This window comes from Coccinella septempunctata, chromosome 6 (genome assembly GCF_907165205.1).
Source record: "Coccinella septempunctata chromosome 6, icCocSept1.1, whole genome shotgun sequence".
NCBI classification, from domain to species: domain Eukaryota; kingdom Metazoa; phylum Arthropoda; class Insecta; order Coleoptera; family Coccinellidae; genus Coccinella; species Coccinella septempunctata.
Window position 1 is genome coordinate 29,372,451 of NC_058194.1, and position 18,704 is coordinate 29,391,154.

Below are 18,704 nucleotides of genomic sequence, written 5' to 3' on the forward strand. Positions count from 1 at the left end.
CCTTCAGCGCTTTCGTAAAATCTCGATTTAACATCGTCGGCTCCCCAACTATCACTTTATCGAGCTCAGAAGTGAAAATACGGCAAATTTCCCGCTTCTTCCCCTCCTAAACTGCACCCATCAAACGGTCCAACCACGTGACCCTAATTAAACCCATCGCGATCCACCCCGCATTCCCCGAGACCAGAAAATTGCAACGCGCCGTTCGAGCAGCGCTGGCTGCTTCGGCAACATCCTCCCACGGCTATTTATCTGCGGATCCGTCCGGGCTCATCCAACGGCCGCGAGTTATCAGTAATTGCGGAAACTACCGCCGTACAAAGATTAATTATTTCACGGATGGGAACGTTCGAACTTCGGCTCTGCGGTCGAATTTATGTTGAAACAATGGTCGGCCGACCGACTCCGGGCCGAAGGATGTGGAACGGACACCGCAGAAAATCCGCGGTCAGAGTTCAGACCGCAAGGGAGATATATATTTGCAATTAGATAAAGTTCTGCGCTGCGGCGGAATTAAATCCTCCGCTGCGCCGTGTCGGTTAACGGACTTGGGGGGTGTATGACGTTGGTTGGATGCTGCTGAGGCCGTCTTGGGAATCCTTCCGGATATGTTTTATGTGGGGGGAAAGGCAGGTAGGGTGGGTGCTGGATAGTGAACGTGGTGAAACGGTTCTTTGCGAATAAAAATAACCAACTTCCATACATCTACCGTGAATGGTCAAGTTGTTATGATTTTTTCCACGAAGGTCCAAAATTTCGACGAAATTAAGCGACCCGGGTCATTATATTTACTAATTCGAGGTGGGAAATCACGAATATGCGATTAGATTTTTTTAGGTTCAGTATTTTGGGAAATGAATCACTTTTAGTGGAAAATTTCCAAAAAAAATTGGTCAACTTTGAGAAACTGAAGCAGGCAGAAAAAAGGGCACTGAACAGGAGCTGATTTTTTGGTGATTAATTGGTTCTTTGCGAATAGAAAATATGACATTTCATTCATTTACCGCGAACAGTTCAGTTTTTATGATTTTTTTCGCGAAGGTCCAAAATTTCCGATTTTATGTCGACCATAACTTGAAAAATAAATTTTTCAAAAATATCTGTTTGCATATTCGTGTTCTACGCCCTTGAATTAGTGAACAGTATAAATCTGGTTTCGATCGGAGACCAAAAATTTTTTTCAAAAAATCGCGATTTTTTCCATGCATATGTATGGAAAATTTGAAAAACTTTCGATCTCTCCAATTTTCACCAAAATTGGCGTATTCACTAAATCGAGGGCGTAGATTACGAATATGCAAACAGAATTTTGCTGAAGGGATTAATTTTCAAGTTATGGTCGATGGAAAACCGGAAATTTTGGACCTTCGCGGAAAAAATCATAAAATACAAACTGTTCGCGGTAGATAAATGAAATGTAGTTATTTCTATTCGTAAAGAACCAATTTATCACCAAAAAAATCAGCTCAACTCCAGCCCTCTTTTTCGGGCTGCTGCAGCTTCTCGAAGTTGACCTATTTTTTCGAAATTTTCCACTAAAAGTGATTTATTCCCCAAAATACTGATCCCACAAAAAATCTAATTGCACATTCGGGATCTACGACCTCCAATTACTAAGTAAAATGACTCGGGTTGATATCGTTCGAAAAATAAAAAAAAATTCATTCAGAAGAATGTCTGCTACCCGCGCTCCACCATTTCAGTCAAAAATCCCTGAAACCATTCGAGGGTTGAGGTTGTAAATTAGGCATAATGATGATTCGGTCCGATATCAATATAATACTACACTCAGGTACTAATCCAATCATCGAAACCCTTTCGAACTCATTTTTAGGACTCTTACACCCAACCATAGATAATACCCCGATGGAACCGACGACGAACAGTCATAAATCATCGACTGACAGTATTACACCAAACTCTCACTTATAAACTAATACATTTCAATTTCATCCCAACCCCATTCACCCTACACGATCCTCGTCCTCATGTGTAATCATTCCGTCAATATATCATGTGTAACTGTGACCGGAGAGCAGGTTATGCGATAAAAAGCCCGCCAGCCCCTGCATTACGTCGAACGTTCGTGAATGAACTCGGGGTGGAAGGGGGTTGATGGTCGTTAAGGGTCGGAAGTGGAAAAGCGAGGCGGTCAAACCAGTCCCAACCCTCCCCTGTTTTCGGCGAATGCCTTTATGTGAGCCTCGATCTGGGCATCGACTGCTCTACGAATTATATTGTTTAGAGGTTCGATCAACCCTTATTTATCGGGGTGGAACTTGTATTTTAAACTGAAAAACAGGATTTTTAGCGAGAAGAAAAGATTAAATGAACGCTCTAATAATTCAAGTTAGTTCTGCTGAATTCGAATGTAAAAGTTTCAAAATGAAATGGACATTTGGGCAATATACAAGGGGGTGAAAGAATAGTCGAGAAAAAATTTAAGGGGTAATCCCTGGTCGAAAAATAGTGTGGGTGATTGGCTTAAATATGATTTCTTCTATCGCGAATGCCTCATACAGTAATTCCCACGAGATTCAGTGGGAACAATTAATTTTACCGAACCGAGAACTGACCCTTGCGGAACACCACATTCAAAAACTATTCTGACGGACTTCCAAACGTGTCTCTATGGTGAATAAACTACTTAGTACATACCTAGAATTACTGTATATGAATGTCCGCTGATCCAAGCTGGTTTTGCACAAATAAATCGAAAGCTGATTGGAAAACCGAGCTCAATTTCTTTCTCAAATACGTTCGTGACCACGAACGTTATAAAGGGATCCACTCTTCGTGGTAGAAACGCAATATTACCAATCAGAATATTAATTACCGCATTAGGCCGGTAGAAGGGGTTGTTGCGGGCGGCCCATTAATAGTTAATTATTCATCAATGACCGCCAGTGGTGGCGCGACAATCGGCACAGTATCGCCGGACACGTCGATATACGTGTACTGCCATTTATCAATGGGAGCGCAATTACGAATGCATTATATCAAATTGCCAGGCAACTGCATATGTTAATGTTGATGCGTCCACAAGCCGCACCGGGCGGTAGACCACTTTGTGTGACGTCACTGTTGTTCTGAGGCTGACCACGGACAACCGACAACATTCCATAGTTTGCCGGATCAGCGGAGCTGGGACAGGACCGTATGGCAGCCATTTCTGGCAGGAAAATATCCTAAGGCAATATTAACAACGACGTTTCCTATTGCATGAATGCATATTCAGTTTTATGGAACACCAAAGTCTCGTTTTCGAGACGAGACTAGACTTTTCCTAGGCTCGCCCAATACAAGAATCTAGCGTTAGACTCTTCGTGAAATTTAGACGAAAACATATTGCCTCTGGATTCGAAAACTCTGGAATAAGTCCAGGTGTAAAAGCTTCAAAGTATTATCAAAATGTGCCTCAGCTTATGCTTCTGCGAAAGTTAAGGACGAGGCTAATGGACGAGACTCGAGCATTTTTTATATGGCCAGATTAACAATGATGTTTTGTATTGCAGGAATGCATATTCAATGTTATGGAACTCAAAAGCCTCGTTTTCGAGACGAGACTAGACTTTTCCCAGACTCGCCCAATACAAGAATCTAGCGTTAGTCTCGTCGTGAAATTTAGACAAAAACATATTGCCTCTGGATTCGAAAACTCTGGAATAAGTCCAGGTGTAAAAGCTTCAAAGTATTATCAAAATGTGCCTCAGCATATGCTTCTGCGAAAGTTAAGGACGAGGCTAATAGACGAGACTCGAGCATTTTTTATATGGCCAGATTAACAATGATGTTTTGTATTGCAGGAATGCATATTCAATGTTATAGAACTCAAAAGCCTCGTTTTCGAGACGAGACTAAACTTTTCCCTGGCTTGCTCCATTTGAGAGTCTAGTATTAGTCTCGTCGTGAAATCTAGACAAAAACATATTGCCTCTGGATTCGAAAACTCTGGAATAAGTCCAGGTGTAAAAGCTTCGAAGTATTATCAAAATGTGCCTCAGCATATGCTTCTGCGAAAGTTGAGGACGAGGCTAATAGCCGAGACTCGAGCAATTTTTGTATGGCCGAGACTAGGCCTGACTTAATGTTATGTCAGCGATGCAGGGGGAGATTTCAAGTCATTCCGACAAAACGAGACTTATGGGATGAAGTCGAGGCTTATGGAAGCCCCTCTGCATCAGTGACAATAGCGGTAAAATACAAATGAATCGAGTTTGAAACACTTGTCATGAGTCAATCAATAGCTTCAGCTTAGTATTGTTGATCACTGTCCATTTTAACACATCGCAAAGTTGGTAGTCACGCCAGAAAAATTCCGTCGAAGCTTCTGCTCCATCAACCCTTGTGGCACCTTGAATTGGGCCTAATAAAGTGGATTTTTTGTGGTTTTCCTGAGCCTTCATTACCTACTCCTCATTTCTGTGGGAATATCATGCTGGCAAATCGTCGAGGCTTTGCCTAGACTTATTTTTGCTAGGGTATAGTCATTAATTATTAATTCTCTTTTCCACTTCATCATATGGGACTTTTCCAATATCTGATATTGCTTCACGAAACCTTTCGCTGCTTTTGAGTTCGTACATTCAATTTCTCATTAATCTCATGTCCAATCATACCGTCCCAAACACCATTCGCGTACAGCGCAGCTCAATTTATGCATCCGAATATCGCTTTCTTACGCTCCAAACATTATTCGTGTATCGTCTATGTGCCATTCCGGTTAGGGAGCTCCGTGATATGACAGCGGGATTAGGAATTCGTATTCATGTCAGGGATGCAGCATACACATCCTATCGAACCTTAACTGGCTCTACCTATCGTTGTATATGCGGGAAACATACGTAATGTACATACGTATCCATCCAGGCTGAATTGACTCGAATTAAACCAACGTGGCTAGGGCGATTGGAATGTTTCGGTATAGGATGAGTTTCCGAATGAGAGAAAGGGATTTTTATGGGGGTAAAATCAGGATGTTTTATCGGAAATACCAATAAGTGTTTCCTGTTGTGCTATTCTTCTTGTAATGCGCTGAAAATTCCGGTACAAAATGCAAATTTCTCGTTTTGCGTTCGATTTCAATCCTCACGAGGATAAAGTTCAACTAGAAGGGTCTGTGGAAACTTCTACCACTCCTGATTGCAGCCTGCCTCTCAGATACACTAATCCAATATAGAAGCGACAGGGTAAGCATGTTTTATATCGCTTCCCAGTCACGTCGCAAGCACCCTAATAACAACCGTCATTCTATATGACCAAATATTGACACTCCGTGGTCTGTACATACTTCCCGTATGCCCGGGCCCCCTGTACGTCTCCCCCACATCAAACGTCATAGTCCACAGGCAGCCCTGAGCAAACTACCGGCTGCAGCAGTTCTAACGGGTAAATTATTTGAGTTGCTGAACTAACAAAACTAACGGCCCCGTGTTTACACTGCGTATTATCTGTGATGAAAATGTGGCTCGTTCGTCTACAAACACAGAACTGTACGCGACAGCGCAAACTAGTCCTTGTGTGTTCCGATATAGAGTTTCTAGACGACGAAGGGAAAGATAATATGAAACTCCCAGTGATGGTGCTGAAATACTGAAGGTTATGGGAGATCCAGCACTGGAGGCATCAATGAATTGAAGAGTTCGTCTTTGAGTTGTTCGTTTGTTGATGACCAAACGTAATTGACGAAAGAATCGTACGCTTTCGAGAGAGAATGGTGTTCGTTCTTTTAATCAAAATCCACAATTCCCCACGACTGTAATCCGGGAGAAGCGAAATCCCTGGAACTCCTAATGAAGTGGGATACAACCCCGAAGACGCCACCTGTTCCTGACTCCCCGAAGAACTATTCCGACCCGGATCCGGAGTGGAGGCAACTCTAATTGAGATTTTAATTACTCTGCTTAGCGTACGTCGAGAACGGTCCTGTAATAGGCTGTCTAATTATCATGCTGCTCCGCTCCCAACCACTTCCCTCAGACCGCCTACCAACCAGTTTATTTTTTCCATTAGCGAAAGCCGTCTGATGTTTACCTGGATGGTAACAGTGTAGTCATTAGTTAATTACATGAATTATACTCGGCTTTTGTTGTTGTGCCAATTCCCCGATGCAGGACAAGCGTTGAATCAATGCTACACCGCTGATTAGCAGTTTGCTCATGCAAGCGACCACTGGTCCTTATTCTGGACGATCTGGGAGCCTGTACAGCGGCCAATGCCTACAAGAAACAACATCGACTCGAAATGGGACCTTAAAAAGCACCCTCTGAAGAATAATAAACAACTGGGTACAAAGGGATTGTCAACCCTCCTTTTCTATGTTGTGTGAGAACAAATTAGACCTCATTGTGTATATGAAGCTTTTTTTCGACTATACAAGTGATAATGATGCATCTACAATTCCCAGGCCCTATCCCTAAAGATTTGCCCTCTTCCAGGATACTTGTTTCCTTAATTTAATATCTTACGAACCATCAGCTACATCAGAATGATTTCTGGAGTAGTTCCAAAGACCATGCATCGTCTAAAAATAGATCAAATCAGACCCAAGTAACTCTCCTATCGAAAAACTAATCTGATTTTCTTCATGGCATCAGAGTTGCGGTTGGCATGGTCTTCAGAATTATTACCTCGATATCCTGTTTACGTAAGTGATGTAATTAACCCAATGACTATCAGTGAATAATTCATAACACTTAGGTCAGTTCCTTGAATCGACGAGTAATCTCAGCATCGTCATTCATTTCACCTCGAGAATCTTCTGTTGAAATATCTCACCCTGTATAACCGGATGATAAATTGTGACTTCTTCAATGCTTGTCTCATTTAATTTCACATGCATTTTCCTGCTGTTTTCGTGATTTCATGTAACCTTTTACTTATTGGTTCTTGAAGGTTTTGTGACTGGTTTCACCAGGTTGTGGATCATTGGAAAGATTCAATCACTTAACTCTCCTTATTCATTTCAATTTCCTTATGATTGAGCGTATATCGAACGAGTCGATTGATACATATATAAGAGATAACAGTGAACTTCCTAGACCCTTCGTCGATAAGCAAGGCAGTTTCTATTTATGTCCGCAAACCATCTTCCTTCCATATTTCACGTCTGTGTGTCGAGGAAACGAGATGATAGATAAAACTTCCCTTCTGGCTCATATTCACGTGTAAATTTTACCCTCTCGACGTGTTTATCTTTCGCGGCTTATCTACCCCCAGTTGAATCACGTCAGTATTTCACTAGGTACTTCATTCTTTTCATGCAAGTTCCACACTTCAGTCAAGCTCCTAAGCCTCTCTTGATCCTGACGTCTGCAGTGTATATCAGCGTGTTCATCTTCCTCGGGGGCTTTGTGAGTCGAAGCTGTTGTATATGGGAAGATATAGGTTATGTAAGGTGCGATGGGCTTATCGCGGATTGTTGGGAGTTTGGCCTGTCATTAGCGGATTCCCTCCCAGATAATGTGCTACTAGGATATATTGAAAAATTCTTGGCCTACTATAAAACCAAACAAATTACCAATGTCAAAATATTTTATTACTCAACATATTCTTGGAGAGCTTTCCGCGTCTTTTCTCTTTATTTTTTTCCCGCAGAGTGGTCAGTAATGTCGTATAGTAATCTTCCGTTATTGTTCTACCCTTATCCAAAAAATCAATCACTTTTCCAGCAGATTCTTGGACACGAAACTTCTCAGGTCTAGGAGAACCAGAGTGTCGCCATTCCATCGATTGTTTCTTTGTTTCTGGATCGTAGAAATGTACCCAAGTTTCATCCATAGTAACCATTCGGTTTAAGAAGTCTACATCGTTTTCAAATCGAGCACAGATCGAACGCGATGCTTCTAACCTTGCACGCTTTTGGTCAACATTCAAACATTTGGGGATCCATTCTGCAGCAATTTTTCTCATGTCCAAATTGACGTGAACTGTATGATGAACGCGCTCGTATGAAATATTCAGTGCTTCAGATATCCGTTTTAGCCCAATTCGACGGTCTGATAAAATCATGTCATGAACTGCATCGATATTTTCGGGGACTGTCACAGAAACTGGCCTTCTCGATCGGTCATCATCTTAAATGGAAAATTTACCTCTTTTGAAGCTTGCAGTCCAATTTTTCACTGTCGCATACGAAGGACATTGATCACCAAGGGTATTGAGCATATCTTCGTAAATCTGCTTATATCTTAACCCTTTTAAATACAGGTACTTGAAGATGGCTCGATACTCCAATTTTTATTTTCACAATTTCGGTGGACATCTTCTTTCTTTTTATTTATGGCGTAACTTTGGTTTACTTTTTCGACCTTACACTTTACACTGATACTCCTAATGAGTTATTGTTCGTTGCTATGGTAACGCAATATTTTTTATGCTTGGAACTGGTCTAGGATAACTAGATATCAACACATCCTCGTAAGTCTGGATATTCATTGGACGTTTTTTGGTTCATTATTTCCTATGATGAATCTTTAGTATCAAATACGAAAGAATAAAATGAAATTGTTTTTTCGGTGCTCCACTGAACCTTTCTTCAGTTGTGGGTTAGTAATAACGAACCAAAAATCTCTGAACGACCAAAATCGCGGAATGTGAACCTGTGAAATTTACGACACATCACGTAACGGTATAAATGATTTGTTAGATGGGAGCAATGAAAACGCGGAAACTAAAACTGACATCCGGACAATATGGGATAAATCCACTCGCGGAAAACGCGATTTCCAAACATTTTCGACAACGTTCATTCGCTTTTTCAATTAGCCGAAATGAAAAAGCAGAAGCGGCGCGTACTTGAACCGGAAAAATGAATAGTGAAAACACATTGTTTACACTGCACTATGTAAACACTAGTCAGCGAGGATTCACGGTAGCGTAAAAAGAATATATGGGGATACATTACCCGCTTCGGATGGTCGTATTTGCATTCGTAGAATCGGGAGATTCTCAGCTGAATGTCTCCCTTTATTTTCCGAGCCATAAATATGTTAACGGGGCTATTTTTCATCGTATGTCCCATAACTTTCTGGCAACAGTTAGGCGGAGGGCGATTTTCGTTTTATACGAGGGGATGATGTTTCCAAGGGTGCTTGATTGATCGCGCGATTTGTGTTACAGAATTGGATTTTGATATCTGAATATACAGGATGTTTCGCCTGGCAAAAACTGGAAAATAATCGGGGTTCACTTGGTGAAAATTATGTTTTGGGAGCAGATAACTCCCATGAATTTGTTTTTATATCTGATTCTCGTAGAGGGCGCTAGTTGCAAACGAGATATCACCCACGTCTTCCAGTTTTCTCATTATGACCAAAACGTACCCTAAAAATACCAAAAACTCAAAGAACACGACTCTTGAAACTAGGTTTTACGCTGTCTAACGAATATTTGAGACTTTTGTAAAATGGAACTTATATTTTCTCGTATAATGCGCCGTTTTCGAGTAATTTGATGTTTCAAAATCAAAAAGTATCTGTGAAATTTGAAAAATTGGGTAATTTGGCTGAACACAACTGTTTCAAAGATCCACAAATGTGTAGTGTCAAAGATTTAACTAGTGATTCTGAAGGTCCTTTTGTTATCTTTTTATCAAGACCGAATCGGAAAAAGTGGTATGGAAAGAAAGTGTTCCTTTTGACCGCAAGAATCTACTGTTAAAATATTTGTACAAGTCAAAGGCTAACCCTGGGTACAGGATGAGTCCTCGTCTGTCACCTTTTCAATTCTTGGTTCACTAATTCCAGAGAGGACTTCTTCTTTTAAGCTACCTCCACTGGTTGTAAATTTATTTATGCTGGTTGTCTCTTTTCTATCGTACTTTCTTCCTTTCCCATAACGTAAATCCTCTGACTCGTTACTAATGTTATTTTCCTTTTGTTTCAGACTGAAATAGCAAAGAGACTGAATGGTATTATAGCTCAAATACTGCCATTTTTATCGCAAGATCATCAACAACAGGTAGCTACAGCTGTAGAGAGGGCGAAACAAGTGACTATGTCAGAACTAAACGCAATTATTGGAGTAAGTACAACATTTTCATACCTCCGGATTTACAGAAGACAAATGACGTTTTCGAATAAATTCTCCTTTTCGTTGTTGTTTTGCCAACATCGTTGAAAATTTACCAATGAAAAATATCCGTGTGGAATTTTTCCTTTATAAATATTTAATCGGGGTTCGAAATCAATGTGGGGGTAAATGGATGCAAGACAACGTGAAAGAGAAATTACTGTTTGCTCAACAAATTAGCTCTGTTGACAAGAACAGGCTGTCATAAAATAGTGAGTAAATATGAAACACGGTCCATTATAGAACTTCGTATTGTTTACAATAGGAGTTTTTCTCGCGCTTGTTTGCCGTATTCACACATTGACCTAACCTATATTTCGAGTGACTTTGTGCAAATATGCCCACGTACGAAACGGAAACTCTGAAAGTCGTGTTTTGTTCGATTCGACAACGTCGGATCTATTTTTGTTTCGTACGCATTAGATTCGAAAAGAGATTCCTACTTGATTTTATTGGCTGACGTGGATAAAAATGTCGAAATAGTTGAGGGGAATTCTCCTAAATTTGGGTTATCACTGCATATGCAAGTTTAAACTGAAGTTTCATTCATGATTTTTTCAAATTCACCGCGAAAACTATTCAAAATCATCCTTCAAATATGGGGTTTTAAAATTTGAATCGCTTTGTGCGGAGTTTACGATTTGGCAACAGCGCATACAAGACAATGAAAAGAACAATGTCCGATCAGCTTATTTATAAAATGACAGCTGTTGATCTACAGGCGCGTTCTTACTGGCGAGCTTCAACTGCAACCGACCATAAAAATCCGATAAAATTTTACGACCTTCCTCGTTCGTCGCAGACTTCATAGACAGCCATCTTTGTCTATCTGATCAAGATAATGCATTTATTGTCCCTTAATATCAAGGCATATTTCAGTCGATGTTGCCAGCTTGTGCAATTCTCACAAAACTCTTCAAACTTTAAATACCCATTTTTATTTTTCATTTTTGAGTGCTTAAAATAATTTTTTTGGGATTGAAATGGTTATTTCAAAATGTGACGTTTCAAAGATATTTCATAAAAAATACATCATATTCGTCAGAAGGAGTATTCCCTATTACCAGATGATGCTGTAACTGTGGAGGGCACGGGAAATACTGAAATCCTTTCTTCTCAACACTTAGCTTGGGAGATTGTCCATGTAATGGATGACAGCAATGTTTCGCTTCTGTACCACAAGGATTAGAGTACAGAAGGTTTTAATGTAGCTATACTCGCTATTAATCCACCGCGAAATAAAAAATAACTCGACATATTTAGATTTTTTTATGATTACCTTGATGCCTTGTCGGATATAAACTTCATCAATCCTAAATTACACATGAAATCATAAGTTTGCGTACTTGTGCCAAATATAGAAATCTCCGGACTGTAGTTTCGGGATTCCTGGTCCTCCTCAGAGGAACACAAACACAAGTATCTATTTTTAGAAGTTTTCGACGAAAAACGAGATAACATATCAGTTTCATTTCCTATTTCCCTTCCATAAACAATAATGAACCTAGTGAGGGATTTTCAGGCTTCGATAAATCGAACTTGGCGATGGTAATCGAATCGGGAATCTATTGGGTTCCGGAACCGGGTAAAACCGTATCACGCACCGGGTTGTACGGACACGTTGGCCTATTTAATTATCCCCTCAACCTCCAGAATGTCATTAGCCGGCACCCCTCACATAATGTGGAGTGTTTTCCGTACTCGGATACAGTTTCACGTGTCGCATTGGCCCTATTCATCATCATCATCGTTCGGAGAGATGCTGAGTTTTGGGTTAGCGTCGATTCGTCACGCGTTTACGCGGACAGACGCAATTTGTTGGCCTGTTTCGGCGCATTTTTCATGCCTGGGCGTTACCTGGACACTACATCAATTTGTTTTTGTGATTCGGGGAAATATGAGGATGAATTGGAGCGGGAACACTCTCAAGAACAACTAGGCCATGAGATGAGGGGAATAACACCTTTTTTACTGTAACTGTGAAAAGTACGTGGCTATGAGCCATTGTCCCTCATCAGTACAGTGTAGAGTTAAATATTCCGACGAAATTGGTTCTTGGACTACTGTACTCCACTTTTACTGTATTTGCTGACCTAATATGGCCTGCAGTCGCTTGACAAATTGTTGTAGTTTCGTTGACTGAAGGTAGTAGAAGACCAAGACAGCTGTTTACAAAGCAGTCGTCCTCCCAATGCTTCTTTACGGAAGCGAAAGCTGGGCGACCTACAGAGGCGACATATTAAACAGCTAGAACAAACGCAACAACGTCATCTAAGACAGATAATGCAAATCAGATAGTTCTACAAAGTTTCGAATGCAGAAGTCTTGCAACCCGCGAGTTGTACAACAATTGAGAGTCAAGTAACGAGGGCCCGACTCAGATGGAGCGACCACATTCTGAGGATGCAAGACACAGGACTCCCCAAAATAGCTCTGTATGGCGAATTCGCAGAGGGAGCTCGAAAACCAGGAGGTCAGTATGAACGGTTTAAGGATACACTACATCAATCCCTAAAATCAGTTAATGCCAATCGTAACTGGGAACAACTAGCGTTAGAAAGGTCACAGTGGAGATCTATGGTGCACGGTTATAATGGAGACTCGAGAAGAATTCAGCGGCGGCCAGATCTAGTTGGTGACTGTCCATGCCCGGAGTGTGGAAGGTTCTGTAGGTCACGGTTGGGTCTCTTCAGTCACAGGAGGTCACACAGTCGCAACTAGCCCTAAGAAATTATAAGTCTGTTCTTTTTTTATGTATTTTTGTAGATTAATTCCCGGTAACGGGATACAGCAATGAATGAATGGTAGTATGTGAACCTGGGGCCATGGGTTGGTCTGCAGAGAAAGTGAGGGTTTTGTTCAGTCCCCATCCTCCGGTTGGAAAATTTAACGCTACACTGTACTTATGAGGGACAACGATCCCGAAACCGGTCTACAGTTGCGTTCAGACATTTTGACTTCTCTGGGATTTCCTACGATCGTTAAGGACTAGCTTGCGTTATTGGCACGACAAAGAAGGAATACAAATACAGAGAAATTGTTGGCCATGTATTCTGACTGTCGTGTGTTGAAATGATCCCGAGTGTTGTAGGTTTTAGTACTCTTCTTCAAGACGCTTAGATATGCAGGCTCATGAGCTCTCGTAACATTGAAGTCCAACATAAATGGCCCCAATAACGAGAGTCTTTCTTGTCGCCAGTTTTTTTGAGAAGATGTAGCTGATATATAGTACAATAAAACTATTATGGAAGCAAATTCAAGACGCATCCAAGACAAAACTTTCCACGTAATCCGTGGAGCCCATTAATCGGCCTTTCATTATTTAATACCGAATAGATCCCTTCAGTCAACTCCCCACACAAGAACGATAAAACGGATCTCCACCACCACCGATCCGAAGTCGAAAGAAACTAACGAACAGAGCCGTGAAAGGGAGTTTACTGAGCGGAATAAAAATCCGCTAATGATTCCGAGATAGCCCTCGAGGCTTAAAGGGGCGACGGGTCCATCAATTCCCGGCGATGTGGAGCACAAGACGTCGGAATTGCGAGCATCATTTCTCACGGCTCGTAAACGAGACGGCCGGCGACACAAAAACATCCCACTTAAGGGGGCGCTAGGATCCTGTCAGACGGAACAATCAACGATTGCGACGCGGGTCCATTAAGAGCGGTTCACGAACCGTGGAGCGTTTTCTCTCAAGCCGCTCGCACGCTACACGGCGAATTAACGCGTCCACTACGCGAGGAACGCATGCGTTAGATTGATGTGGCTGTGAGTGGCTCGAGCAACGAACGCATGTCCTCTATGACCTGACAGCGATCGAGCAATGCAAAAAGGTAGAGATTGTCCTGCTATATCTCTTATCTTCTGAAATGAGACGAACTCGTCAAAGATTCACACTGAATACCGACCAATCGAACTTCATCTAAAAAATTAAAGAGTCCAGGCGATTCTTCCTCGAGCGTCTGTGAAATACCTGACACAGTAGGGTATTTCGGGTTCACAGAGCGGATGAAATCGCGGGCGCAAATGGGAGAACTCCATCCAATCCCTTCCCGACAGGATATATATATACGTTATTCTATGGCCGAGAAGGCGATGGAACGATATCGGGCCGGGGAACAAGGGCCGCGTTCCGGAATGAGCTCGAACGATTCCTCGGGGGATTTCCATCCACTCGGCACGGTTGGAATAATGAAAATTCGGAAACCTCACAAGGGGAGTAATGTAATGTAATGGGGCGGCAAGCACGGCATCGGGAACTTTGTTTTATTCTTTTCGGACGCGTTGTACCGCAGTCGTTCCGCAGATTGTTGAGGGGCTGATTGGATGGCTCGTCCTTTATTAGAGCTCGGCGAAGATTGGATGAATAACTTGGACGCTCTCGAACTTCTGCGTAGGAAAATTGTGAATTTATCAACAACTAGCCCTACTCTAACCTGCTCTACCCACTCCACTCTACTCTAACCTACTTTACCTTACTCTACTCTACCCCATACTCCACAATATTCTACCCAACACCACTCTATCCAACAACACTATCCTACTCCACTCAATCCTACTCTACACATCCATACCCTACTCCACTCTACCCTAATCTACTCTAACCTACTCTTCCCTAATCTACTCTAACCTACTCTGCTCTTCCCTACTCTAACCTACTCTATCCTACTCCACTCTACTCTATCCAATACCACTCTATCCAACAACACTCTATCCTACTCCACTCAACCCTACTCCACTCTACCCTACTCTTCTCTACCCTACTCCACTCTAACCTGCTCTTCTGTACCCTATTCCTCTCTACCCTAATTTACTCTAACCTACTCTGCTCTGTCCTACTCTAACCTACGCTACCCTAACCTAATCTAACCTACTCTGCTCTTCCCTACTCCACTCAACCTACTACACTCAACCCTACTCTACTCAACCCTACTCCACTCAATCCTACTCTTATCTACCCTACTCCACACTAACCTGCTCTTCTGTACCCTATTCCTCTCTAACCTAATTTACTCTAACCTACTCTGCTCTGTCCTACTCTAACCTACGCTACCCTAACCTAATCTAACCTACTCTGCTCTTCCCTACTCCACTCAACCTACTCCACTCAACCCTACTCTACTCAACCCTACTCCACTCAACCCTACTCCACTCAACCCTACTCCACTCAACCCTACTCTTCTCTACCCTACTCCACTCTAACCTGCTCTTCTGTACCCTATTCCTCTCTACCCTAATTTACTCTAACCTACTCTGCTCTGTCCTACTCTAACCTACGCTACCCTAACCTAATCTTACCTACTCTGCTCTTCCCCACTCCACTCAACCTACTACACTCAACCCTACTCTACTCCACTCAACCCTACTCTTCTCTACCCTACTCCACTCTAACTTGCTCTTCTGTACCCTATTCCTCTCTAACCTAATTTACTCTAACCTACTCTGCTCTTCCCTACTCCACTCAACCTACTCCACTCAACCCTACTCTACTCAACCCTACTCCACTCAACCCTACTCCACTCAACCCTACTCCACTCAACCCTACTCTTCTCTACCCTACTCCACTCTAACCTGCTCTTCTGTACCCTATTCCTCTCTACCCTAATTTACTCTAACCTACTCTGCTCTGTCCTACTCTAACCTACGCTACCCTAACCTAATCTTACCTACTCTGCTCTTCCCCACTCCACTCAACCTACTACACTCAACCCTACTCTACTCCACTCAACCCTACTCTTCTCTACCCTACTCCACTCTAACTTGCTCTTCTGTACCCTATTCCTCTCTAACCTAATTTACTCTAACCTACTCTGCTCTGTCCTACTCTAACCTACGCTACCCTAACCTAATCTAACCTACTCTGCTCTTCCCTACTCCACTCAACCTACTCCACTCAACCCTACTCTACTCAACCCTACTCCACTCAATCCTACTCCACTCTACCCTACTCTTCTCTACCCTACTCCACTCTAACCTGCTCTTCTCTACCCTACTCCACTCTACCCTACTCTAACCTGCTCTTCTGTACCCTATTTCTCTCTACCCTAATTTACTCTAACCTACTCTGCTCTGTCCTACTCTAACCTACGCTACCCTAACCTACTCTAACCTACTCTGCTCTTCCCTACTCCACTCAACCCTACTCTTCTCTAACCTACTCCACTCTAACCTGCTCTTGTGTACCCTACTCCACTTTACTCTATCCAATACCACTCTATCCTACTCCACTCAACCTTACTCTTCTCTGCTGTACTCTGCTCTGCTTCACTCACCATTCCAATTAAATTTGTTACTATGTATATAGACTTAAATTGAAAAAATTGAAAACCAATCCAAAAATTCTTCAATACAATCGTTCCTAATTATTCAAACTTGTTTGTTGTCCGAACACTTTTGCCTGACCTAACAAGTAGAATTAATATCACGTAGACCATGAACAATTGAACAGGTACTTTCTATGCTGCGTCAAATTTCTTCCACACTCTTACAGATATCAGTGATATTACAGGCGTGGGATTCTTTCAAACAAACGGTCATATTGCACTCACCATAAACTACAATAATGTCAAATTCTACAAACACAGAAGACTCTCACGAACTGATTTCTATGTATTTATTAATGATTCTGATTCACTGATCATATTGCTGACTTGAGTCAGCACAGATCCCCATTCAAAATTTCACAGAATCGCATTCAACTTTGAGTAATGGTAGTAGAGAGTGATGGTGGGTACTTTACACAAAATGTACTGGTAAAATGGTTCGTTCTTCTGCAATGAAGTCCCTATTTTTAAAAGCTTAATCGTACCCCTTGCTGAGCTTAAGAAGGCTCCATCTTTTCTAATCCATTCAAACGAATCTTTCCTCCTGAGATTCTCAGCCACCCCAATCTGCCCCGTATCCCCGAACCATCAATAACCGCGTGAAACTCCCCCTCTCTTGAAAATTCAGAAAACGTACTTCGTAGGGTAGTCACGCCGCGCAGGAAACGATAAAACGTCCCCGAATGTGTACACACATAAAAAGGGCACGGGAAAGGGTGGAAACTGCGGAAATAAAAAAGTGATAAAACGGTTACTCTCCGAGAATGGCTGATGTATTCGGTTACTTATACTTAAAGTGTTACAAAGTATGACATGCCGAGGGGCATAAAAAGGGGAACAACTAAATTCACATAAAACTTCAATAAAAGGTCCGGACCCTACCTTCCCGCTTTACGATCATCCGGCTGCTCCTTGAACTCGACTCGCGAGTCCATAAGAACTCCATGAGATGTAGTAAAATATCGAAATATAGTTTTCCGCTGTTGCCGAGACGTAGGCCAGGAAAGACCCATTGAAAATTGGAAATTTCCACAAGTCCTGCGATTCTATTTGTGTTTCCAAGGTTCCAGTGATCAATCATCAGCTAACCATTTGATGCCTGACCTTCTAACCACGTGACTCATGTGTGGACATATCCAAAGCCACCGATTAGGTCCTTTCTAAATAAGCTATCCTTTAATGTTACTAAAAAAACTGGACTAGCACAGTTAACTATAGGAAACGTGTCGACATCGAAGGAGACTATCGATAGACAGGTTTCGCTCTTATTAGAGCTCATCAGAACCGCATATACGTTGATTCTCCCTGGACAAGCTCACCGAGCTGGCAACCCCGCCTGCCTGGCGAAAACCGTAAAATATTAATATACTTTTCCGAGTCGGTGCAGGGCTTCTAATCCCAAGGCGTAGCTGCAGCCTCCTCACCTAATCAACATTCCAATCACCTCCCGACTTTATCGGTACGGGCGTTCGGCAATTCCCGGCCGGAAAATTAAGTGGAGTCGGGAAATTTTATCCCCCAGACACCCTAAGGTTCGGGAAAATCTTATTTTATGCTGCAATCGATCGTAATGTATTGCCGACATGAAGCGAGCCAGATGCTTGAGGCGGGAAGGAATCCGGATCGATGGGGGAGTTTTCATTCTCCGATGGGGTTTTCCGGGAATTTTCCGGCTGATAGATCGCCGTCACGGAATCGTTCGACCGACCCACCGAAAAGGAGCTTTTTGTATACGTGTATGCTTTGTGCGGTGAAGGTTTTGTAATGCGGAAAAGGAAGGGACTGCTTTTCGCTTGACTGCGGCACAGAAACTTGCTGATTTCTTCCTGCTGTCGTCAAGAGACCAGAGGCTAGACGAGATTAGGAAAAGCCCTATTCAACAGTAGATTTCCTGACTTTTCGTGTCTTCAAAAGTCACTGGACATCGTCCAATGAAAGATGAGCTGGCATATTTACTTGAGGTGCATACTTTTCCTCTTCGTTGTTAATTATTGTATCCGTTATTCGAAAATTTAATCCTTTCACTGCAAAGCAGAAGAACCTGCGATATTTCCAGAAAAATCTCCTGAAAACTGATAGAGTTGATTAGTTGATTTCACAATTCCAATCGTCGATCTGGTGATCCTTGAACGGTTCAAGATATCCCACAATAAATCACATTCCTTAATGAGTATACTCAGTTTGACCCGGCGTGAACCATAACTTCCATCAGCGTTATTATATGCACCAGTTTCACACGTATTCCGATAAGAAACAGTTATCATCGACTTGCCACAGAGTCAAGTCAATGTTAACCGACTGAAA

At 42.2% G+C, this 18,704-nt stretch overlaps 1 protein-coding gene across 3 annotated transcripts in view; it reads left to right on the top strand.

Moving 5' to 3' along the window:
* Positions 1-18,704, top strand: part of LOC123315813 (transducin-like enhancer protein 3-B) — a 149,826-nt gene that overhangs the window by 64,978 nt on the left and 66,144 nt on the right. For all 3 annotated transcript variants that reach the window (XM_044901674.1, XM_044901672.1, XM_044901673.1), the window contains exon 5: positions 9,886-10,023. In XM_044901674.1, coding sequence (XP_044757609.1) covers positions 9,886-10,023 — 138 coding nt within the window. The remainder of the gene's footprint in view (positions 1-9,885; positions 10,024-18,704) is intronic.